Genomic DNA, 26,179 nt, shown 5'->3' on the forward strand with positions numbered 1-26,179 from the left:
AGTTTATCCACTAGATGGCTGATATTGTATTCGATTCCTACAACTACAAAATTGTATTAGTGGGCACTTTTTTAGATTTTTCCTAACACACGTCGAATAATTTGTTTTTCATGACATCTCTTACCGTAGTGATAACTATCAAATGTGTTTGCAGAAGATAATTCGAATTAAAGAATTTTGAATTATCGACATACCCAGGCCTTCGCCAAGTTACTTCTAGGGAAGTGGGGCGGAAGAAGAAGGCCATTAATTGTTGGTGTCTTAAGTGTCGAAGGCAGCAATATTTTCAAGTGCAGACAATTTTTTGTGACACGAATGTCAGATACTTTCATGTTTGCGTGAGGCGTCCGTTTCCCCTATGAATCTATGCAGCGCTCGTTTTCTGTTCTGCCAACATTCATCAATATTTGTCCTTTGAGCTAAAATTACACAGAATTTTTGCCACAATTGGTAGGTGTTATAGCTGATTCAACAGATAAAGCAAACCACTGGTATTATAAGAAAGTATTATTTTATGTGCTTTCTACAATTGTTAAAAGCAATCCAAGTGCCTCACTTACAGTTGATGTTTCATTGCTTTTAGGTGTTGACTGGATTTTGACATAGGAGTTTTATCTTCAAATTTACGAAAATGTTTTGGCGTTTTAATAATATGTGCACCACCAACATTGACAATCTCCTTAATGATGAGGTAAGTTAGTTAAGTTTCAATTTTTTAAAAGTTTTCTAACAGTTGCCTTCATTGATTTAGGATGTTACATTACAAAGGCTAATGGATGAAGATGATATAATACAAGAATGCAAAAGCAGCAATAGGAAGCTTGTTAATTTGTAAGTTCTTGTACAAAATAAAATAAAATCACAGATAATTCACCAATGGTGTCCTAATTTACAGCTTGGTGAAATCTGAAGTGCTTCATGAACTTGTTTGCTTGGTTACAAAGGAACCTTCAGCTCAGGCTGCAGATGCTGTGCGTTTTAAATACAACAACATTGCAGCTGAATTGCTTTCTTGTGACATTTCCATCATCAATGATGCAATTGTGATGGATGAGAGTCTTTTGACAGAATTATGCCAATTCATCTTTAATGAACCTCCACTCAATCCCCTTATGGCCTCCTTTTTTAGTAAAACTATGGCAGTTCTTGTGGGGAGAAAAGCTGATAAGGTATTAGTATAACCTTTAGATTTGGATTCTATCAGCTGAACCATAGGCTTTTTTTCCGCAGATGCTTGAGTACCTGAAAACAAAGGAGGGGTTTCTTCCCCAGCTTTTGAAACATTTAAGAACCTCAGCCATAATGGACTTAGTATTGAAGTTGGTCACCTGTGTTGAAAATAAAAACTCCAGATTGGAAATTGCTCAGGTGAAAAAGGCGTTTTGGTTTAATAATTGATTATCAAGTAAAACTTTTCTCTCCTCACGCGTTGCACAGTGGCTTTATTCGGAGCATTTTGTGGAAAATTTACTTGGTCTGCTATCTGAAAAAACTGAAACTGATTTGCATGGAAACGCTGCACAACTATTATGTGATTTACTACGCTTGCTGCGTGATATGCATGCTCAGAACGTAGCAAACGAGATGAGCACGGAACAGGCTCATCAAGGAGAAACAGTGGAAGTTGACCCTATTCTTTGCGCGTTGGAATCGTAAGCAACACTGCAATATGGAATGTTTACGAAAAATTGCCCTAGTTTTCATTCATTGTAACCATAACAGAAAAGCCATGGTGGACCGCCTTTTGGAAAATATGTTAGGCAGTCAAATATGCGAAAGTTCTATTGTTCATGGAATTACAGTTTTACTGACACTACTAGAAGTTCGCAGGCCTCCGTAAGTTCATATTTGTGTAGTATGGCAAGTTCTCGTCTGGAATCTTAGAACTATAAGAGCTATTTATCTAGGCAATTATTGTCCAGCGAGCCAGAAGTTTATGACCGTTTTCCTCCTGATCCAGTTGTTACAGTTTGTATTCGAAACACAGTGGAAGCTCTTATTCCTCGATTAAAAGATTTCCATCAGATTCTTTCGCAGCCTCCCCAAGTGGTAAATTTCTCTACTAGTATTGCATTTTTGCAACAGTTAATGCTATTTACTACGTAGAAAAATGAAAGTGATGTTGCCATAAGCGCGTGCAACAAACCATTTGGTTTTGTGCGATTACAAGTGACTCGCCTGTTGGCTGCATTGATTGCCACTGGAAGCTCCGAAGTGCAAAACGAACTTGCTTCTCTTCATACTTTTCCTCTGCTTTTGGTAATTTCTGTAATCTTCGAAAGATTCAATCATTTTGATTAAGTGTTATCTTTTTTTTTAGGATATGATGATAGAGTTTAGTCACAATAACTTTCTCCATGCTCAAGTGGAGCGCTCTATCCAGTACGTTTTGGGACTGGAGCCGATTGAGCTGCTTCAACCGTCAACCCAGTTGACGGTTAGCGATTGTTCTTTGCGAACAGAACTCACAACCCAATCCGAGCAACCCACGAGTTCCACGCATCGTCTCCTTTCTTACGTAATGAATTCTTTTGTTACTGGTCTACGTACATCACATTCAATTAAGCTAATTATGTATTTATCTTTACTGAAACATATGTAGCTGATGATCGATATGTGCATCGTTCGACGTATAATGGATGCTTGGGAACTCAACGACCAACACGAGTAGGAGTTTTAACATTGGAACTAGTTCATAGTTTATTAATTTAGTTTAGTTAATTTGGGATGTTCAGTTTTTTTTTGTTTGTTTGTTTAGGAATCAGCAAGGGGGCCACAGGAAAGGTTATATGGGACATTTAATTCGAATGGCAAATTACGTAATGGATTTCGGAAAGCAAGGGAAAAACGCCATCAGAATTCAAGAATTGATGCAAGACCTTCCTGAGGAACTGAGAGTTCGGTGGAATAACTTTGTAGAAAACAAAGTAGGTCCTGCCATTCGCAACAACGAAATCATTCCGGTCACTGTAAGTTTCATGCGACTTAACCGACTTAAGCACGTTAAAACGTTTTTTTTTTTTCTTGAACACCACTTATTGTTTTCCCTTTTCTGTCCCTTCAGTCTCATATGGTAGCGCCCCGTGTTAGTTCCGACGAAGAGGAATCGGATTTAATTCGCTTACCAAAGGATACGGCTGCGCAGGAGGTTAGAACCTTAAAACCTTTCGTTAGCAAATTATCGACTACAGTCTTTAGGTGTTTGCTGAATATCAGATGGAAGTCATGAGCAAGCACATTGTCAACCAGTTTGGTTTTGCCGATACACAATTTAATGATAACGACGATCAGTTGAGGTCAGATAATTCTAATAATCGATGAAAGTGACATTGAAGTGCAATTTTTATTTAAACTATAAAGGCCACAGCCTGAAATGCTGGCGAATATAGCTTTACCACAAGAAGGAGATGAGCTTACGCAGCAATCAGAGCTCTTCGAGCAGGTTTGCAATGAACGGATGCATACGCGACCAAAAACGCTTGATGATGAGGCTGATGCCGAAGACAACGAAACGTGGCTACAAAGCCGAAGACGATCGAGGTAAGTCATCAAAACATTGTATCTATATTTTGAACCGTAAAAACATAGCAGCTGGTTTTGTTCAGTGAAAACGCATCCACTGTCAGACCGGATTTGGCTTCTGATGAAGAGAATACAATTGCTGACGTTGCGAATGACTCGATGGACATTGATAGTTTGGATCGTAAGTCTGTTTTTACGGGTTTAATTTTATTTAGAATAAAGCTTGCTGGTCATAATTTTTAGCCTGGGCGTCAGATGGTGATTCAGGTATCCCAGTGGCAGCAGATGCCGGAAATCCTTGGGAAAGTGTCCCAACTTGTAGCGCAGGCGAAGAAGAAGAACAAAGTTGGGCGAATTTTTCTAAAGCAGATTTTGATAACCCGGCTGGTACAACTCCTATGGAAGTATCTGATTCCCCAAGCGCAGGTTTTTAAATCATATTTGACATATCTGAATGCATAACCCAAATTTTTTTCTTTTTGTTTCAGGTCCTTCTGAAAACATACCATTAGTAGCATCGACAGAACCCAAATTCATCTCCTAAGGAGCACCTGTAAGAGTCGTCCTTTTCTTTTTTGGGGTTGTTGTAATCCCGCATTCTTTTTCATTTTATTGGCTCTAGACCTGACCCATCCGTCATTTGCGACCAAACAAATGGCACTGTTTAGCGCAGCGAGAAATTCAGCGACTTTACAGACATAAATTATCCTTTGTTTGGTCTACATGATTTCCTTCACCATCCGTTGTATCTGCTTGCGTGCTGAATATGTAAATGTGTGCCGGTTCTTTCCTTTGAAAACTGGTTGTAATTCGTAGGAAGAGGAGCAGAATCCTACACGAGCCTCGGTCTATACTAGAATTAAACGTTGCCTTGGGTGCTGAAGGGGTCGCTTAGATATTTACTAAATCTGTAATAGAAATAGTTATTGCCGATTTTGCTGTATCGAATGTTATAAGCATACTGCCCTATAACTTCGTCGGGAATTTGTTTTCGGTTCTCATTTTGTTTTATGGTTCTCATTTTGTTTTATGGTTCTCAGTTTAGCGCGTAGCTTTTTTACGGCAGTGGCAGGATCAAGGGTCGTTATGGTCACTTCTCCGTTCTTTAATAGCTTGTTCCTACATTTTGCAAGTAAATGGGAGAATTAAAGCAAAAGGAAGGTCATAATATGTGCTTATGAGAATGTATGCGACCTGCTCCTGTTATCGAAGACTTCTGATGGATTGCGTTTCTTCATTTAATAGAAACTACCTTCTTGTTTTATCTATTGTTAAGCTTTGCGGCAGAAAGGGTGCACACAAGAAAACTACATACGAGTTCCAGAGGTATAAGTAATGGTACTGTTGGGCTACAGGCTGGCTACAGATTGGAGCATTGTTAGTCGCGTTAACTTGAATGGTTTTATATAGCGTTCATGACTAGCAAGTACCACTTCAGTGGCACAGCGTCAGCGTTTAGTGTTGTTATATTGATTATGCCGACTATAGAAAAAAACACGAAAACAAGAGTGCAAATGCCGGCAGTAGCCAGCGCCATTGGCGGCATACATATTAAACTATGTTGAAACTTGGAACTTGGAATTTGGAAAGCAGAAACAGTACAATGAGGGCAACCTTGGAAATATTATATAAGACGCCTGGTGATCATGGCATTTGGTAGTGTGTAGTACAAAAATGCACCCGAAACAACTTTCTCTTTTTATGCACCAACTATAGAAATGCTTCCTGGTTGTTAAAAAACAAAAAAGCGATAAGTAAAAATGTTGATGAACCCGATACAACTTGAACAGTCGTTTCACGAAATTCATACTAGTTGCCACAGGTAGATAGACGGTATTTATACTAAGTAACGATTACGGAAGCCAACCCAAATTGAGTTGATCGTTGGTATTATACTTATTTGCATTTATGCATCTTTGTTTGATGCACCTGTAACGACAAATTTAAAACCAGGAAAGCTTCCCACCTGTTCTGCCAGGTGACAGTTTGTTTTCTATTAGGTGTTATGAAATCTTTTGTTTAAGCTTGATAACTGTTGATAACTTTCACTTCACAATTTTTTAAATAATTAAATAGAGTAGAATATTGTTCAACGGTATTTTACCACATGATGTGTGACACAATTCTTTACAAGGAACCTTCATGATATATATTTTCAGATCTCTACAAGCAAATGAATTGTGGTGAAACATAACTACCATTTTGAAGAATGCCAGCTTTGTCAAGTTCTGTTAGTGAAAAAAATCACACTGCCATGAGACCAAAACTGCAAGGTTATCACCAGTTCAGTTTGAAAATATTATCATCGTTGAGAGCTTCACTGCCAACAAAGTATGACTATAGTAAAAATTTACCTGGAATCTTCTTTTGATGTGCACACATAATGGGATATAGGTTAAAATGGAAGAATGTTCCAGCAAAACCAACAGAAGCCTACCAACCAACGTTAATAGAGCAAATAGCCAACATTGTCTCACATGGGGTAAGAATACATTAATGATAAACAACGCTGGGTGTTTATGTTCTAACACAGAAACATAAATAATAATGAATAAAATTGCTTTTCGTCAAGTCATGTATTTTGCCAGCTGTTTATGCCACCTGGGCGTTGGTGCAACGCGCTGCTACCCCCACCCAATTCTGGGCTGGTCTTATTTATGGAATTGCCTTGATCTTGCTGTTCACGGTCTCGGCTGCATTCCATACAACCTGTTGCCTGTGCAACAACAGCAAGTATCCACAGTACACCATGTTATTTCTATTTGTCCTACTTAAGTTTCTATGTTTTGAAAATAGAATTCGTGAAGTCTTGCATCGGGGAGACCGAGCTATGATATATATCTTCATTGCCTCATCATACTTCCCGTGGTTATCTCTAGTGCCAAATCTTAACGTTACTGCGGAAATGAGCAACAAATCGTCTTCCTCGCTTCTTCCAACGATTCTTTCTTGGTTTGGAGTCAGCTCTCTTGTAGCTGCGGATTTGCGATGGCTCGTTTGGTTTCTGGCAGCTATGGGTATTCTTTACCAGCAGATCTTTCACGAAAAATACAAATGGTTGGAAACGTTAATCTACGTCCTTATAGGACTCTTGCCCTCCTTGCCTTTCGTCCATGGCGTAAGTAACTCCTATTTCTTTAAATTGAAACTAACAAGTTGCTATAACAAATAACGGTTGAATCTTTTCCTTATCTCCATTCCTTAGGACGAATTTCAAGGAGTATGGGAATTAAAACTAGGAGGGGCCTGTTATATTATAGGTCTTATATTCTTCAAAGCTGACGGACGGATTCCATTGGCGCATGCCATTTGGCATATTCATGTCGCTCTTGGTGCGTCTATCCACTACTACGCAGTGTTCTCGTATCTTATTGGCTAATCCCGTTTGACGTGAAAATTTTCGATTGTACAGGTAATCAGCCGCCAGGAATTGGTTTCTGAGTGTACATTGGTGTGTATTAGTCGCACATTCTTCGAAAGTTGTATTAACTATGAAATAGTTGCAGGCTTCAAACAATGGTTTGGCAATTAGGTGACTTAAAGTTTCGAAAAGCATTGTCTGGCAATCGGATGAGACGACTGTTTTGCATGGGTTCTATTAATTTTGTTTGATTGCAACGTATTACCCTCCACCTCCATATAAGGTATTCGTTTTAGTATTAATTTACGATTTTCATCCCGTTTTTTACTCTGTTAGTTGGTTTCCAGTTGGTACCTTCTTTTTCTATTAGAATGCGTCCGATGTTAGTTGAATCAGTTTAGTTCATTAACAAATATCATGTTTATTGTGAGTTAGTATAATATCTGGAAAATTAAGATAGACCATTGGTTTATTTATCTTTTATGGTGGTTTATTTGTCCATTGAAAGTTTAGTAAACTAGCGCTGCCTGATCTCTGCTTAAACGGTGACAGTCAATAGAACATGATCCCCCTTTTACCTTCCAAATATAAATAGATCAATATTAAGTGTGGATTTTGTAAACTAGAAGATGATAATTGTCATACACTTGAAAGGCTGATTAGTTATAGCGCTTTCTTTCGGCTAGTGTTCCCTAAGATGTATCTTCTTTTTGGGTTTGTTACAAATAAGGATAAAGAGATGTATGGCAATCCGTTTTACCCCCCCCCCCCCAAAAAAAAAAAATTCGGCCTTTTTTTTTCTTTTTACAGCTATGGTCATCTATCGGCCAGATTCCTATTTAATTTTCTAAATACAACTTTACGCATTCTAGCCGCATAAATATATAATTTATTAAATTAATAACTTTATTTTATTAAAATATAACTATACAATAATTATTTTGTTATATTCTACTTAACTTCATTATTATAACTGTTAACTATTAACTTTCCATTTTGTGATGCAGCAATTATAATGAATGTAATTCAGTAATAGGTAATAGCAATGAGAATAATTGCTTGTTTTAGGTATAAATAATATGTTTGAGTAATATAAAGTCATTATTGGTTGTTGCGCTGTGAAAATAATACACAATAACGTCTTTATGTTACTCAAACATATTAATTTTCTCAAGTTAAATTTTCATTTGGATAAGTACTTTAAATGTTTAAAAACATTTAGTTTGTGGCGGATAAAATTTCTCGTAATGACTTTTGCGTCCACAAGAGGCGCCTTAAACCGTGGCTCATCGGACAGTTTTTTTTTTAGGCATATTTTTAGATTGGCTTAACGCGTGTAGTCTGCTGTCTACCTTTACTCGCTAGATAGACCGTCCTCGCTAGATTTTACTTCTTGACCTCTATATAATCTTATTTGTTTCATTCTGATCTACATTTTTTCTGTCCAGGGTCACAAGGTAAGTGTTCTCTTGTATTCCTAGTGTGATTACTTTAAACAATGGTTTTGTTTAACAGTGTGAAGGACATTTTGCCAGAGTGTCCACAAGCTGGTGGGGGCGGCGGTAGTGGTCCGTTGACGTCACAAAGTAAGATGAAAATATCGAAACATGTGTTCGAACTTAACTTCTTGGTGCTTTTTATAGTATGGGAAAGGGGACATTTCTCGAAGGATTGTCCACAAGAGGGTCGCGGCGGTGGTGGAAGTCGTACCTGCCATGAGATAAACAAAAAAGAAAGAAACATCATTTTTAGTGCTCATTTTTAACGAAGAAGAGGGCAATGTAGCAAGGGATTTTCCTCAAGGAGGAAGCATTGGTGACAGCAACTGTTACGATGTAAACTTCAATTATATCTTCACAAAAATATTTTATGTTCCAGTGTTCATTGTTTTACTTCTAGTGTAATGAAGCTGACCACACCATGAAAGGCTGCCCAAATCTCTTCAGTGAATTGACGGAAGATGGAAAGCCACATGAGCAATAGATTCCAGAAGCTGTGACATGCAATGAAAAGGAACTGTTTAAGGGCATCGTCTATGTGGGAACGCTTTAACAATTTTGATAAAATCGTCCTCCATGTAAGCCATTTCTCGAAACTTTATGTTTTTAAAAATATCTATTGGGTTTTCTTTAGGCTACAGGAAAAGATGTACTTCAATACATAACATCATTTGAAGAGACCGGCCTGCACCAACTACTACTTCAAAACATTAAGAATTCTGGCTACATAAAACCAACACCTATCCAGAAAGCTTCAGTTGTAGTTATTCTTGCCAGGTTTAATTGCTTGTGCGGTCACGGGCTCCGGAAAACGGTAATCCAACTAATTAACGCAGTGTAATTTTGAAACCTTGATGCCCTCGTACTGACTTTATTCGAATGAGTCGGTATGAACTGGGTAAGTTGAAGTAAAAGTAATTTTGAGTGGGCACGCCTGTGATTGCGACTACTAAAAGGTCCAATTGCATCTAAGATACTCAACAAACCCTTCGTGATATTCGTTGATTAAGTCATCTAAAATTTTACGTTTTTTTTATGCAGGCGGCGTACTTGGTACTGGTTATGAACATATTGTTAGAACAAGGTGTTGCTGGTGCGTCTCATGCCATGGGGCAAAAGCCAGAAGTTGTAATTGTCGCACCCACTCGTGAATTGGCCATTCAAATTGACCGCGAGGCGTGTAAATTCTCCTACAGTTCGGTTTTAAAGTCTGTGATTATATATGGAGGAACTCTCACGAGCCATCAGCGGTCAAATATTCAAGCTGGGTGCAATATTTTTGTCGCGACCGCGGGGCGATTCAAGGATTTTTTCGACCATGAAGTATTTGACTTCTCGGGAGTCAGGTTTTAAATTTTGGATGAAGCTGATCGAATGCTTGTTATGGGTTTCGGTCCCAATGTTGAAAAGATTGTCAATCATCCAACGATGCATCCGAAAGTATGTCCTCGATGGCTTTTGAGTATGAGATTATACTGATGTAATACTATTTGTTTCTCTGTAGAGAATCCGTCGTGTTTGTATGTTTTCGGCTACATTCCTAGATGAAGTACAAGCGCTGGCTGCGACGTACATGGAAGACTACATATTCTTCACAACAGGCATTGTCGGTAGCACCAATTCGGATGTTGAACAGGTGTTTTTTTCAGTGCTGGAAAAGAGATAAGAGAGCTAAGCTGATCGAAGTTTTACAAGATCTCGGTGATGCCAAGACTATCGTTTTTGTCGACAGCAAAAAGACGCCGGACTTCGTCGCTGCATTCTCGTGCAATAACAACTTACAAGTAAGAATCAAAACTGTTGGAATTGGGCAAAGTGTCTTAACTTTAAATGTCTAGTCTACCAGCATCCATGGTGAGCGTAAACGGAAATCGTAAATGTCTCTTCCGAAGCTTCTGTCAGAAGAATATGCTAGCAATCAACTCACGAATCATGTAAGGTATGAAATATATATATGAATTAAGAGTTTTTATGCCTAATGGTGTTTTACTGTCTTAATATAGATGAACAATAAAAGCCGATGTCGTGGTGACGAAGAAAACAACACGTCGAGATGCTGTCAAAAGTGTCTCCGTTCCGGAGAAGGAAGCGCCGGAAGGCAAAAGGCGTCGTGGTGAAACGAAAGCCAATAAACACGTTGCTGGATTGGATGATGTAGAAATGTTACACGAAGGCAACGGACACGCTGTCGACATCCATGCCAATCACGTGCCAGATGAGCCGGAGGCGAACGATGGATCGCGAGTCACATCCGTCAAAAATGGACGATCTACTCGCGCAAAGGGCGCACTCAAAGTTCATTTTGACGTGGCCGAAACGGCGGATTCGCCAGTCAGATCCACCCGTTCGACGCGGAAGACGGCTTCACCGGCCGAGAAGAAAGTCTCTGTCCAGCTGGAACGCGACCCCGACATTGAGACTGTGGCCGCTACTGAAAAAAGAAGAGGAAGAGAAAGCACCGGCCGCCAAACGTTCACGACAAAAGAAGGGCCCGGCAGTATCTGCCGCAACAATGGCGGATGAACCTCCGGCCGTGCCGGCCACGAAACGGACACGTGATGGCAAGAAACAACTAGCGAACCTGAGCTTGTTAAGGATGATACCTCATCGCCACCACCACCACCTCGACGTACTAGAAACATCTAACAGCAAGACCCATCAATGAATTACCTATTTTATTTCTCTTTTGTTTCACGGTAACTCGTGTCCTTAAAAGTCAGCACGACAGGCACATTGAGATAATGGTTATTGCTACCTTCTTGCTTTTTAAAAAAGGCATCAAGCCAACTGTTCAACTATGCAGTTAGGCTTTTTCCTTTTTTTAAAATTAGAATTAATGAAATAATGCAAAGCTTGTCATTTCAATCATTTCAGGATTGTGGAGACAAACATTGTGGTTCCAGCGGTTTCCTTAGTTAGGCAAGTCGTTTAATTATGCTTGGTGTTACAACTATTTTTTAAATTATTTTTAACTAAATTTTTTTCATTCACGACATTTGCAGGTTCTGAGCAGTGAGAAACGATCGTTGCTGATGTAGAGTTTTGTAACGGTGGACCCCACAGTCTATGACAGAAAGAAGTAGGACAGATAATTCCATCTTCATCACTAACAAAAGAAAAAGCGAGGATTGCATTTTAAGGTTAGGTTAGAAACAAAACAACAATAAAACCATTTGCTGATACTACCTTTCATACATTGTTATCACAAATAGGAGCAGTATATATTGGCAGCCATGTAGCTTTGTAGTTGCTTCGCAGAATTTTTTCCTTGTCTGGTGATTGGTTAATTGAAATAGCACACGATAACGCACAATCGATGCCCTTGTCTCAGTGGAAAATTTTTTCCGTGAAACATGGCCGAAATAGCGTTGCAGCTGTTCAAGAAAGAAAATTGTATTGTCAGACAGACTTAATGTTTACTAGCTTGAAATCCAGAGATGTGTGAAGTTGCAAAATTTCTAGATGTGAAGTGCAACCAAGCATCTTGTTGAATTCTGAACCCAAATTATGTATTTTCCTAGAAATATCTAGGTTTTTGGATAAATAAATAAAAAACAGTGACTAATCCGGGCTCAAAAACATGTTAAATCGCTATACTTTAAAAATGCTGTTCATGGTTTTGGTCGCTACATTTGTTTAAAGAAAATTGAAATGGTACAAATATGGGGGGGGGGGGGGGCCATATTTGCCATTCACGCTCGATTCACGCTCGATTCACGCTCAAGAAGTTTGTTAAAAGAGTTCACATCAGTGCAGTTCCCGTCTCGAAAAAACAAGATTTTCAATTTTTATGAATATTTCGGTTCTTAATTGGAAAACAAGATGACGCTGCTGTGCTACTGTTTAGTTGGTGACTGTGGGGGTAGTGAAACCTGTGTTCGAAAGTTTTTGTGAAGTATGTCATATTCCAAGGGAAAATTCAAGCAAATCTAATGGTGGTTCTGTGTGTTTTTGTCCTAGAGTGTGTTTTGCAAGTGAAGCCCACAAAATGCTGGTTTTTATGTTACATGTCTTGTAATCACCTATGTCAGCTGTCAAACCAAGGAACTATTCGCAACCCATTATGTTGCATTCATCAAACTATTCTGGTGCTCATTGAGAGGTATAAGACTAATGTTTTGTTATCAGAATCTCACTAGTGGATTTTTCTTTTAAGGTTTAGCTCATGAAACTTCATTTGTAAAGGATACTTCCCGTTGAGGAATGTCACCAAAGATGCAAATCCTATGGGTAGGAATACCATAATATTATTCTTCTAATCTTTACCCGCTCATGGTTGCCTGTCAATTGTAATCTAATTGGTGCACCAAATTCGTCTTATGCTGCAGCGCCAACTGTAACCACAGCCATTTCGACAATTGTAATCTCTACTTAGCCTACCAACAGACATAGACATGTACCTCAATACAATTTCTATTGGTATTCATAAATTTTTCTCGTACCTAGTATAGTTTGTTTGTTTTTTAAATTGAATATTCAACCATAGGACTGCCATCTCTTTGCTGTCTGCTGCCTATCTGCTGGCCCTACAGTATTTCTAGCCATTGGACAACAGAAGTAAGTTAAATTGCTTTCATACATTTGGCTACATCAGCAATCTTATATTTCCCACTAAGTAATTCTTTTTCTTTACATTTACGTTACAGAACAAAGCCTTTTTCCTCTTCTCCGCGCCCGTCTTCACCTCGCCTTTCAACCCGTCTTCGCTTCGCCTGTCGTCCCGTCTTCGCCTCGCCCGTCGTCCCGTCTTCGCCTCGCCCGTCGTCCCGCCTTCGCCACGCTCGTCGTCCCGCCTTCGCCTCGCCCGTCGTCCCGTCTACGCTTCGCCGGTCATCCCGTCTTCGCCTCGCCCGTCGTCCCGTCTACGCTTCGCCGGTCATCCCGTCTTCGCCTCGTGGTCGCCCCGCCTTCGCCTCGCCCGCCATCCCGTCTTTGCTTCGTGGTAGCCGCGTCTTCGCCTCGTCGTTTTGGTATTGTGTGTGTTTTGCAATGTCTATTCTTAACTAACCCGTTGGCTGCCACGCACCTTTTATCCCCTTTTTTTTGTAGCTTGACAGGGACGGGCCGCGCTGTTCTGCTCCATGGCTATCTGCCATGGAGTGGAGCAGCGCCACTGCCCAAGATTGGCCGAATGGCCCCAAAGGCAATGCACCATAGGGACTTTCCCTTGATCGATGCGATAGATGAGACCTGGGGTGTGCATTCCCGTAAAGGTCTCATCATCGTATCAGCCCGGCCTACCCGGCCCCCTTGGTCGCTATCCCTATGATAGCGACGTAGCGACCGTAGTTAAGATGGCGTGGCAGCCAACGGGTTAGTTTTAAGTGTATATATGTATGTATTGTATGTTGTACTATGTGGAATATGTATAGTGGTGGATTTGTGGGTGGAAGGAGGGAAAATAAAATGTTAAGTAACATTATTTATTATTTGCATTTATTTATTTAGATTTTCAATTGACTGATATGGGGATCGAACCCAAGTAATCTTGCATGCAATTCAGTAGCTTTGCCATTATGCCATCTATAATTTGTTATATCATGATAGGCATTCCATAATAACCTAATGACGAACTTATTTTAACATACGCATCAAGATCATACCTTATATTTACAAGGACTGTCATGGCGCAACGGTAGCGCGCTATGCTGGAATGCTATAGGTTTGTGGTTCAAATCCCAGTTAAACGTTAAACCAATGGAAAGAATGCTTACTGTAGAAGGTGGCATAAATAATAAAGGTGGATTGAGTAAGCTAAATAAAAAAAAGGCTATAACTGTAAAGTGTGAACACGAACACAGACAAAAAAGAAACAAATTTTGCAGAAAATATTTTTATAAAAAAAATTTTATTGACAATTCTCTGCACATTAAAATTATTTTTGCAACTTTAAAAAGGCATAATTGCCCTTTCAAAAGTTGCCGTCAACCCAGGCAGGGGGAGACACTGCCTTGTTGACCCACCGGGGAGATTACCCGGTGATTGGCTAAGAGAAGCCGGAAGAAGAGCCGAAGATTTGGAACATTTTTACTGGAGCGATTAACCTTTAGTTCGGATTTGTCGGTAGCCACGTCGCCCTCCGTGAACACATCATCGGACTACGCGGACCCCCACGTCCCCTTTCCGGCCAGAGCCCTCCAAACCTCGGTATATGTTATTTTTAAATATACCGTACAGTAGGGGCATGACCCCCTACGGGCTTATTACGAGTCAAGGGGAAACGGGGCTACGGAAAGGAAGGGAGCCCAGATATGCACTTCAATTTTTTTAATATAAAATACCGTCTTGGGAATCCGAATGAAGTATAGAAATGTCATGTCATCCATTCAATCATTACAATTTATTCAGTGCCTTGCCCCACCAAGAATCTTTTCAGATCCAATGTTACTATTAACCTATACTGAGAAAAGAAAAACAACACCATTAAGCATCTCAATTGTTGCTGATGTGACTTACATGACTCATAGATTCAACTTCTGGCAGAAGCTTGGGAAAGGCCATACAAATTGCAGATGAAAATCATTGTATAAGGCTCTTGAATGATAAAATAGCAGCCGTAGAATGTTGCATTGTTGATAGTTGTGTTCCCAGTATGCTGAAAATCCTTTCTTATTGGACAATTTTTTTTTTTTTGTAGGTTAGACATGGTTGGCAAAAAGGAGGAGAAATGCTTTGTCATAGATTCAAAATTTTTTCAAGAAATTCCTTTCATACCTAAGGAGTCCATGTATGATGTTCATCGCTGCAATGCCAGCGAAGTGAAACATCTTTAGGGCCATTTAAGTACCCAGCTTCACAAGCACTCTGAACGTAAAGGACAAGTTGTTCTTTAGCAAGAGAAGCAGAATTATTTGAGGCTTCTAGCTGTGACAGAACTATAAAGGATTGCTGTTATACATGATTCATTTACACAAGATGGTACTTCTCATTAGACAATGTGCATACTCTATTAATTTACCTCATACCTTAATGGTAATGCACTCTGTGTCGTTTCAACTGTAGGCTCACTCTTCCATCCTGTAACACTTCCAGACTTGACTTGATCCCCCGCTAAAATTCTGTGAATGCAAAATAATAGCATTAAAAATACTTTTTCGATAGACAAAAAACCGAATAGTACCTAATCCATGTTTGATGTTGAACTCATGCCATTCTTGGGTTTCCGTACTACACCCATTTTCGGCAGTCTTTATGGTAATATTAATCAAAGCCACATGTACGACTATGAAATGGATGTTGAAAAGCAAATAAAAACATGTTGAGATGGATATCAGGAGAATCAGAATAGATCTCAATCAACCTCAGTTGTTCTTTTCCCTATAGTACTTAGTGGCATAGCATAATAGATATACTTGCCTCAATTCATAACCATAGGCCAACGGAAAAGAACACAGAAATGTAGCTGTGAAAGCAGATCACTTTAAAACACAGGATCAGGTATAGATCACCTAAGAGTTGACCTAAAATGCAAAGCCAAAAATATTGGGCACGATTGCAGTTTACCAACCAAAGTAGCAAATAAAATAATTATCAAAGAAAAACATATGCACACTTGGGTTGCCGAATGGGTAACTTTGATGCAAATCTATGGCAATCCGTTTTAGCCCCCCCCCCCCCCCAAAAAAAAAAAAAAATAAAAAACGGCCTTTCTTTTTGTTTTACTGCTATCGATCGGTAGATGGCGATAGCCACAAACAATTTAATTTCAAATTTGGCTTAAAATACATGATTTCAATGCAGAATGGAATGCTAATCACGAATATAAAATTTATTTTTTAATTAGCCTAAAAGTATTTGAATTAAACAAAAAAAACACAAGGCCGGGCTTATTTTGTCGGGCTTAAAATTTTGTCCTGTTAAAAAATAATATCATTAAATCTAGATAACTATATGTTATTCTGATACAAAATTAAACAAGGAACGCGAAAATGGAAGTTGTTTTTATGTAGAACCTATTGTTTTTGAATATATAAAATTAGGTGGAAATCGAATCTATTACCAGCGCGCCAGTGCGCTACAGCGCTAGCGTGACACATCAAACTTCTTTGATTACTCAAAAACTATAAACTCTATGTAAAAACAAATTTCATAATCGTGTTCCTTGTTAAATTTTGAATCAGAATCATATTAAGTTATCTAGATTGAATGGTAATATTTTTAATAGGACCAAATTTTATGCCCGACAAAATTAGCCCGACAAAATAAGCCCGGCCTTCTCTTTTTTACAGTTAAATCAAAATCGATAAACCCAATATAAAAATGTACCCGTTTTTCGTGATCAGCGATCAATTTCGAATCAAAATAATGTATTTTTAACCAAATCTAGAATTTGACGAAAATTGAAAAGTAAGAAGGCCTTCTCACTTTTTCATTTTTGGCCAAATTTCAAATTTGACTTAAAATACAGGATTTCAATGCAGAATGGAGTGCTAATCACGAATATAAAATTTATTTTTTAATTGGCCTAATAGTATTTGAATTAATAAAAAAAAACATAAGGCCGGGCTTATTTTGTCGGATAAAATTTTCTCGTTAACACAAGGTTTCTATTATCTGCTACTTGTAAGTAAAACTTAACTGATTAATGCAAACGAACGACATTTAGGCACCAGACAATTTCAACATCTCAACCCAGCATTTCGTCACAAAAACAACTAATTGTTTTAGTCAATCATCGTGAGCACACCTTTTCTCCGTTATTGCATTTTTTTTTAAAACATAAAATACTTTTACTATCTCAATCTCTTTTTTTTTCGCCCGCATAACAATTTGTTTTCTTGCTGAATCCACACAAAAACAACTGAGATAGATAGCACACGGATTGGCGATCCCGAAGGCCGCACGTCCAAAATGAAGACAAGCGTTCACATTCTTAACATGTAGAACGCACAGTTTGGGTTCACGACTTTCCGTTCCCGAAAGTTCCTTTCTCTGCGATGGACAAGATGGACCAACCAGCAGAGTATCGTAAGGTCCTTGCGTAAGCCCAATTTTTTTATGGTTTGTCTGATTAACCTCGCGATTGATTTCGTTCCATACTGGTTTCGTGAAAGAACTGTGACAATCTACCCGCACGTTCGAGCCACCAGAAGAAAAAAAAAATCTATTGGATGTGATGCTACTTTATAAAACACAATCGATATGAGCGAGAGAGAAAGTAACGGGCCATATGAGATTAGCTCACAAAAAATCGGGAGTTCGGTAAAGAAGAAAAAAACTACGGGATGTAACAAGTTTGAAAGACGTTGGCCGTGAGGCACCAGTAGTTTGGTGGAGAAAGTGGCAAATCTGGGAACCACAACTGTACGTCCGTCTTTTGACCGTTCGTGGTATAAAATGGTGGCGGATGACCGACTAAATGTCACAGTCATCTCATCCACTTGGACTGTTCATTACTAGCTCTTCAAGATCTAACAAGATGAATACCGTGGTAAGAAATGATATTTTCTGAATAACCAAATCACAAAAACGATTCTAAAATGTTTTGCTATCTTTAAATTTCAGTTACTAGTGATTGGTTTGACTTACGCCTTGGCTGCTCCAGCTCCAGAACCTTACGTCGTATCCAGGTCTCCGGCGATCCAGTTTTCTAGAACAAACACGGAAATCCTTGGCCAGATTAGTCAGCACAATGACGATGGCTCGTACACGTTCGGTTACGAGTCTGCGGACGGATCATTCCGTGTTGAAAACAGAGACATCGATGGATTCGTCACTGGAAAATACGGTTACATCGATCCAAACGGCGAAGTTCAAGAGTTTGGTACGTATCAAAACAGCCTTTCTGCTCTTAATGCCAAACAATACGCCCCCTTTTTTTTCGTAGAATACGTTGCCGGATCGACAAATGGACAATCGTTAGGATACCAGGTGAGGGGAACTTCACTTCCAGAGGCTAACCGCGCCAAGGAATTCCCAATAATGTATCCGTCTGCATCCTCTGTGGATCAGCGAAATCGAGACTATGCGTATTTGAGCGTCGATGACGACCGTGATGGCTTCCCCGACAGCATTTTCGATGGATCTCTCGGTGTTCGCGATAAAGGACAACCCAACATCGTTCGTGTAACCACCGCCCCTGTCCAAACATCGTTGGAGAATCCATCTTCCATTCTGCGTGTCGTTAAACCTGGCAAAGTTTCCAGTCAGCAACCATCCGTTGTCCGCCTTGGTCCATCATCTCAAACATCGTTTACTAATCCATCCAATGCCGGTCAGAGGCCTTCTGTTGTTCGTGTAACCTCGTCGGATCAATCGTCGTACAGAGAGACTTCCAATAACGTCCGTCTTGTCAATCCAGCCACAATATCTAACCAGAAGCAGGTTGTCCGTCTAACATCGCCTAAGAAAACTGTCATCCAGCCGACTAGAGTGTCAGGTGGTAATTACCAGGTGATTAAACAGAATCGTCAAAGGCAGCCTAAGGTGGTTTCGACGGCTTCTAGTAATCCTTTCTACCCGAACTACGGTGTGCAACGATTTGTTTCTCGCCCTCCCGCCTTCTCCAACGTAAGGATTAATCCCTTGCTCAGCGGCCAGGCCACCACCGTTAGAGATAACTTCGGACGCTGGATCGTTAGAGGCAATAGCAACAAGTTCGTTCCATCCATTCCGACGGTCTTCATCGACGATGATGACTTGGATGACTTGAATGACTTTGATGATGATTTCGACGATATCTTCGACGATGATGATACCTTCCTTGTCGATTCTTCTTCTCTGTTGGGCTAAAATCAAAACGAATATCGTTATGCCATGTACTTGGGTTGTATGGTTGCATGTGTTTAAATACTACAAAATATACAATAATTTTTCTACAGCAATAAATACGCGTTGTATGATTTAACATTTCTCAGAAGAACAACCACCATTGCATGACATAAGGGCAAGTCTACACCGAGAGACCTTTAAACGTGAACAAAAAAATTTATCTAGTGTGTTGGAGCTTTGTTGATTACCGATAAGCAAAGTGAGGAGACCGCCAGATAGGCTTCACAGTTGCATTTGGTACGTTGGCTACCTGTCCCTTACGTAAGGCCCAGTTCGATTTCTTACTAGATGTCGATCTTAGAGTTTATTCTGCTTCCTCATCCAGTCTCTTGAAGACATACTAAAAAGCCCCTGTTGTAAATCTGCTACGAATCTTCGGCCATGGATCCGTACAGCATTTTTGCCTGGATCGTTTTTTACCTGGTGATTGTGACTCTATTCTACTGGTGTTTCCGTCAAAGCATGTCGGCCGTCTCATCAAATCCATCGACTACCAATGCTAGGACTACACCTCATTCAGAAACGAACAATCATCTTGCAAGCAGGATGGCTGATCTCCACAATATGTACACGGTCACGGACGAGACTAACCGGAACGCTTCCGATCAGAACCAGCCTCCACCAGACTATAAATGGGAAGATTTGCCACCAAGTTACGAAGAGGCTGTCGCAGGATCACACCTCAATTCGGCGTTTGAGCAACAAGAAGCAAGCGCAAGTGCCAGTGCAGATGAAGCAATTGAACTTTCGTTAACAAGCCCTGCTCAATCCGCTCAGGAAAACCACTGAGTTTGAACGTGCACTCTGATATTGTACAGCGTATATTATTTACTAAGCTCGTGAATGAATTAACATGTCCGTCTGTGTTAAACGTCAAGGTTTTTTGGGGGAAATGTGGTAATGTGAGAAAAGAAATTCGGCGGAAAAAAAATACATTTGGCTATCTTGTCGCGCACACTGAATGGCCTCGTCGTCAGCTGAGAAGTAAAGCATCGTATCTTTCGTTTGGTCTGTGCGTATGTTTGATTTTTTTTTTTCTATTTCTTATCTCATTTGTGCACACCGACAATGTTTCGACACACACACAAGAAAACTATCTGTTGCATACGGCCGAGACGATGTAAAACGAACGTCAGTTTCACCCAGAGTCCCCACCGACTTGCCGGGGGGGGGAACACGATCTTTCTAGTCTTGTGTTGAACCCTAATATCACAGTTCATCGATAACTAAAGTAAACTTCATATACGACGCACTTCGAGTAGGAGGTACGTAGGCAAATTGTGGTCTAGATTTTTTTGTACCATTCAAATCGTTTCCTTCCTGTTGCCATGATGCAAATTGACTATCGCTCGCTGTTGTCAACTTGATTAGTTGAAATGATAAACGCGATCGTGAAAAAATATTGGTTATGTCATAGCAGGGAAACGTGCCAACTAAACGTAATGCGGAATAATTTGCATAACATTTTTTCCTTTTCAGGTTATACCACACTTTAAATATGCCTCCCGTTGAGATTATAGTGATAGCCATAGTTTTCAGTCTGTTGATGCTTACCATTCTATGTTGTGCGTGCAACCGACGTGGCAAACTCCGTCAGGATGCGGAAAACGCCTTGACGTCCACTCCGTCTCGCAATCAGCAACAAGGTGGTGGTCGTTCGGGAAGGCGCTCACAAACTGCTTCCGCTAATAGCAACGTCTTCGTCATAACACTAGAAGAAACAAGAACGAACAACGCACCTCCCCCGGAATACAAATGGGACGAATTACCTCCGCCTAGTTACGATGATGCTATTAATATTGCTCCTCTAGAAGACCCGGCTAATCATTTGTAGGTTGTAAAAAAAAAAAAAAAAAAAAAAAAAAATCTGATGTTCTGTAAATAATCGAAATGCATAGAACTGATTAGTGTAATCGCTAAATACACGCACGCTCACTTTTAAAACGACCGGAAAGATGTCAGCGTTGCGTTATGGGGTCATTGATTTCGGAAAGAGGAACAAATTGTTTTATTCCCGTTTGTTATCACCAACGTGATGTCGGCCCATAACATAAACACAGAAAGTAAGTCGTAAGGAGCTGTGGGCTTGAAACGTGTAGCAAGCAGCTGATTGGTATGATTAACGGTTATCTTCGGATCGTTTTATTCCACGCTCTTTCGTTGGATGGTTACTAAGAAATTGGTCGTAAAATCATGGGAAATGCTTAGTCACTCCTATAGCTGGATTGTGTCCCATTCGTATGTCTGTCAACATCGCTTTCCCGATTGCGATTGCAACCCATTTCAGATCACGGAGCGTATAGGCTACACTGCCCTGAAGAGCTAAACTGTCATTAAAACAATATGATTTTTGCGGACGTGATGACGATCACGTTTTGGCCAACGTGAATAACCAGTGCAAACTGGTCTGCCAACCTCGTTATACCTTCAACCGATAACAGTGCGATATACCTGTTGTGTTCTACGAAATTATTTCTCTATACCAGTATTTTTCATGAGGTTGACTTCGCCGATTGTATAATAAGATGGAAAAAAAAGAACATCACAACACTGGTGGACGCAATGCGCATACTTCAATTCGGGACGAAAGTTTGCGATGTAAGAAAGGGTAACCCGGAAACCGCGTCCCGTCCTTTACGAACGTGTAATGACGGCTTGACACGGAGATATCGCGGGTAGGATATTTAACAGAGAAAGACGGCGGCAATTATTCTTCATCTTTCAGTGATTGTCAATTCCGGACAGGTATACTTCAACGGTCGTAAAATAAAATTGAAACGATTAAAATGTGCAGTCGGATTTTTCAGAGCTTTTTTGTTCCATTTGAGACATTTTAAAAACGTGCGACACGTATGCAAGATGCTCGTTGCTTCTTAATTGGATATTAGTATGTTTTCTAATGAATAAAAACTCGATTAAATGCTATCCCTCGTAACCGGTAAGGTGGTCCTCTCAAACTATATAAACCTACGAAGACAGGTACAAAAATGCCTTGCCGGCCTAGAAGTCGATCACTTTGTCCGCTTTCTCCGAATATAACGTACCTCTTCATTCCCAAAACCACGTTCCATTCACGTACAATCAAGTGGAACCGTGCAACCGATTAAAATTCAATGGAAAATGCCATAATTGACATCGTTGTCCCCATAGCCGTGTTTCTAGTACTGAGCATCCTTTTCGTAGTGATGTTCGTTAGGTGTGATTGTCGTGCCAAAGACCAGAAGATTGCAACAGCTAATTCGAGCCATGGTACTGTCCAAAATGAAGCTTAACGTAAAAGATAATTCACTGACCTCTTTTCTTTCTCCGCAACAGGAACGACGCAAAATGGTGGTCACGGTCACGACAGCAACGGACATGACGTCACATCGATTGACCTGCAACAAGTATCAGATTTATCGAACATTCTGTTCAGGACGAGAAAAGAGGACGATCTTCCTCCAACTTACGAAATGGCCATGGCTTATTTAAGGCACGAAACGCATCATCATCCTTGTTAATTTCCTTTTTCATTTTCTACTCCAATCGACTTAACGTCTGGGCTGTCCTTGATCCCCAGTTGTACATGTTTCATCACTGTTGTAAGTCGATTTAAACTCACCTGGCAACTAAACTCGCAGCACGAAATAGATAATGCTATAACATGCCATTTCCGACAAAGCCATCGGTCAAACAATTATATTAAGAGAAGACGATAACTGCACATTAAACAGGGATTGACAGACGAACTTTTCGTATGACGTGTAATGACAACACATACACACAAATGACAACTCATCTTGCAAATTAGACGTTGCCATATGGCCAAATCACTGATACGATAATTGTATTGCTATCTTTACGTATTGCTATGAACGGTGAAATGCAGTGGGGCCATATGGCAGCTGAGAAAAGTAAAGGACGTCCATCAGGCTTATGTCAATATCATAATCCATAGTTTGTCATCGAGCAACGGTTCAAATTTCACTCAGGAATTTTTTTTCCAATTTTTTCAAAGTGTATAAACGTTTATCTGGAGCAAGGGACGTTGGTAAATTTCTCGTTACTCTAATGAAAGTACGGAACACACCTTTGGATAATATGCGGTTACATCTTCTATGGCAATGATAAAAATATGGCACCGTAAAATGTTGGGTTGGATTTTTGGAAAATGAATAATAATAAATTACATATTCAAAATACTCAGTGTTTCATTTAAAACTCATTTACATTGGTTCTGTTTTGCTTGTTTTTAAAGCTGTAAACGTCATCTATCAATGGGTAAGCTAAGCGTGCGTGTTGCGTGAAAAGGAAATGAGGGAGGAAGTGAGCACGGACCATGAACTAACCGGTGTTTTTTTTATGGTGAAGATTGGCAGGTGTCATTACTATGGCCTCGGATTGAGCACTGCGAGTTGCACCAGAAAATGGTAAAGTTCATCCTGTTTGGAATTATCTCTTTTGTCACGACGGAAGTGTCTGAACGCAGACAAAAGAAAAAATCGATCCGGCATATGACCAGAATAAAGAAAAAAAAAGAATATAGGTTTTCAAACTAAAGACATTTCGAACGGACATGACGTGTGCCGAGATGAGCAGTTTAAAAAAAGAAAGGAAAAGAGAATTGCCTACCATTTCGTCCCCTTTATGTGTATACGTCATAAAGTCAGCAAACAGCTTCATTTGGCGAAAATTTACGACGGTCAAGAGATAAACAGAGTCGTTAAACTCTCTTTCCCCAATGTTTACACAAAAGGAAATTGAGCTAAGAGGAGACAGCATAGATCAAAGACGTCAATTTCAATAGCTTCTCTATACCGTATGTCAGATTGAACGTGTTCATTCCTATACGACATTTTTTTACCGAGATTAACTTTAATTTGATTTTAAATACGTTATACATAAGGATTGGGTCAAAGGCACACATTACATGTATACATAAGAAAGCTATTGAATTGTGGGTGTACCTGCAGGCGATGATTCTTGATGCTCCGAGCACAATAACTGATGTGGAACGAACAACGTCGTTGCGATTGCCCATGTCGGATATCCTAATGACAAATGGTTAGTACGAACGGTGAAAGGATCATTCATTTCCGCTTCAGGGGGAGATCCCAAACGATCGGACCAGTCCGTTCGAAAAACTCGATAGTTCTTTATCCTTTTTAAAGTAAAAGGGAAAAAAAAATGCTGAATGATGAAAACAGAAAAAGACGTCTTATGCGTACATTTGTGCATGATTGTATTGTTAAGTTATACCAAGAGGAGCAGCGTAGGTATCGAAGTATGGTGTTTGGTGTATAGTGGATAAGGCCGAGCTCTGAAGAAACATCCTGCAACTTCTTGCAAACTTCCTCCTTTCCCATGTATAGTTTCTACGGCCCTGCTTCCGGACGTCGTCGTTAACGAAGGCTAGAGACAAGGAGACAACGAGGAAACTGGAGAACGAAACTTGAGCAGAAAAGCTGGACCGAAGGAGGGGTGGATAGCTAACATCGTCATCACAGTGCAGGGGACTCTCTATTTTCTGCGGATGAAATATGCACATCATTCGAAAAAAAAATATATAGACTCAGAGAGAAAAAAAAGAAGATGAGAGAAAACAGAGGCCGGAGGAGATGACGGGCACGTGGTGGGATTGAGTGTTTGTCGGAGGTATATCGTCACGCTAATGATCAATCCCGTGAGGGCAATCCATCACATTGCGTAATGATGGTGAATTATGATAGGCATAGTTGACTCGGTCAGACTAATTAGAACCCAAAATAAATGACATGACGTGCGGAGGAGCATTTCATGAGACGACGGTGTTGTTTAAATATTTTCAACAACAACTTAGAGAGGCCCATCCCCCTCTGGTGAAACGAAAGAAAAAAAAAAAAGGCGGATGTCCATAAATCCGGGTCGAAAGTCGATTTAACTTGGAGATGACTTCCGTCGTGAGAGAGACGAGGGATGAAGAGGTCGATCAGCCCTTTTATTGGGTCTCTATGTCTCTCTTATTCTCTTTCCACTCGATAGACTTTTGACTTCGTCTTATTTTTTAGCCTACCAAAAGAGGGGTGTACAGAGAAGAGAAACGATCTCGATGACGACCGAGTTCGAGAAAAGGGGGGGAAAGAATTCTCTTCCATGACGTGCGTTTTTTTTTTCTTTTTCCAGCTACTAAATTTCGTCAATATACAGAGGCGCTGGCCCATCTTGACGATGCGTTTGCCATCAAATATCTATACATATATTTTTTTTCTTCCGACTATAGGATCGATCGGATATTTCTTCCGCACCGCTGTGAAAAAAGAAAAAGAAAATGGAAAGAGATTGTATTTGAAAAAAGATAAAAAAAAAGGCTGCGCTCAACTATTGATTGCGATTCTGTTATAGGAAGTCGGAAGAAAAAGAGTGGGATTTATCAGTATAGCGGATTAATAAGCTCCTCTATGTGGGGAAGGAAAAGTCTTAAATAGTCTTTTGCCTTCATCTGTTTAGAGCTTTCGGTCGTGTTCTCGTATGATGTTCAAGAAGACGAAGGCTTTGTGACGGTGTCAGGCCAGTATAGCTCGTCTGTGCGGTCATTGTTCCTCGTCCTCTTAAGTCTTGTCGTAATCCCTCTGATGCATTTTATGGACCGAGTTTGTCACCCGTTATTGTCCCCGAACTCCTCCTCTCTTCTGTCGTTCTTTTGTTTTACAATTTTTCCCCTCACTTTCTTTTCCCCCTTTCTCGTCCCTCTAAATCCGGTCCGCCATTGCTCTACTGTAAGAGTATATAGTTTACATGAATTAAAGATGGGGCCAGCCCATGTACACATCCGCTATATGCTAATTGATTGTGATCTCATCTCTCCCCCTATTTTTCAAAGGCAACACTAGCAACGCATCAGTTATCTTCTTGCTGTCTTAACTCGAATAAACAATTTTCCATCAACTTGAATTCAATTTGAAACAATTTTTTTTTTTACTGTAACAAAGTTACATAGCAAACGGAGAGGGCGAGTCTGGTGTAAGTTGATCCTTGTAACATTGTCGACGATGTAAACAGTAGCGCCATG

The 26,179-nt window shown here is 40.0% G+C and overlaps 2 protein-coding genes and 2 long non-coding RNA genes across 5 annotated transcripts; all 4 read left to right on the forward strand.

Moving 5' to 3' along the window:
- Positions 1-166: 166 nt before the first annotated feature.
- On the forward strand, positions 167-7,754 carry LOC130687766 (serine/threonine-protein phosphatase 6 regulatory subunit 3-like). Its single transcript, XM_057510955.2, is given in 22 exon segments — positions 167-491; positions 584-691; positions 752-831; positions 896-1,169; positions 1,231-1,368; positions 1,438-1,652; positions 1,723-1,836; positions 1,908-2,049; positions 2,107-2,259; positions 2,321-2,518; positions 2,603-2,667; positions 2,759-2,969; positions 3,065-3,148; positions 3,199-3,296; positions 3,361-3,540; positions 3,606-3,703; positions 3,766-3,948; positions 5,336-5,344; positions 5,838-6,004; positions 6,095-6,255; positions 6,319-6,640; positions 6,728-7,754. Coding segments are annotated over 21 exon segments (3,126 nt in total). The 5' UTR covers positions 167-491; positions 584-631; the 3' UTR covers positions 6,902-7,754.
- Positions 7,755-8,203: 449 nt separating this feature from the next.
- Positions 8,204-11,296, forward strand: LOC130687772 (uncharacterized). 2 transcript variants are annotated; one of them, XR_009420816.1, is made up of 10 exons: positions 8,204-8,340; positions 8,399-8,469; positions 8,527-8,718; positions 8,783-8,960; positions 9,017-9,196; positions 9,424-9,822; positions 9,887-10,166; positions 10,221-10,316; positions 10,386-11,078; positions 11,257-11,287. It is a non-coding gene; the product is annotated as an uncharacterized LOC130687772 (long non-coding RNA). The 2 variants fall into 2 exon arrangements; XR_009000248.1 differs by having other exon boundaries at positions 10,386-11,296.
- A 1,035-nt stretch (positions 11,297-12,331) lies between these two features.
- LOC130687776 (uncharacterized) lies at positions 12,332-13,158 on the forward strand. The gene is made up of 5 exons (XR_009000253.1): positions 12,332-12,484; positions 12,539-12,612; positions 12,711-12,801; positions 12,869-12,939; positions 13,029-13,158. It is a non-coding gene; the product is annotated as an uncharacterized LOC130687776 (long non-coding RNA).
- Positions 13,159-17,693: 4,535 nt separating this feature from the next.
- LOC130687741 (uncharacterized) lies at positions 17,694-19,209 on the forward strand. Its single transcript, XM_057510924.2, has 3 exons — positions 17,694-17,812; positions 17,887-18,145; positions 18,209-19,209. The coding sequence occupies exons 1-3, from the start codon at positions 17,741-17,743 to the stop codon at positions 19,111-19,113; spliced, it is 1,236 nt and encodes a 411-aa protein (XP_057366907.1). The 5' UTR covers positions 17,694-17,740; the 3' UTR covers positions 19,114-19,209.
- Positions 19,210-26,179: the final 6,970 nt, after the last annotated feature.

The sequence above is a fragment of the Daphnia carinata genome, chromosome 4 (assembly GCF_022539665.2).
Source record: "Daphnia carinata strain CSIRO-1 chromosome 4, CSIRO_AGI_Dcar_HiC_V3, whole genome shotgun sequence".
Taxonomy (NCBI): Eukaryota; Metazoa; Arthropoda; class Branchiopoda; order Diplostraca; family Daphniidae; genus Daphnia; species Daphnia carinata.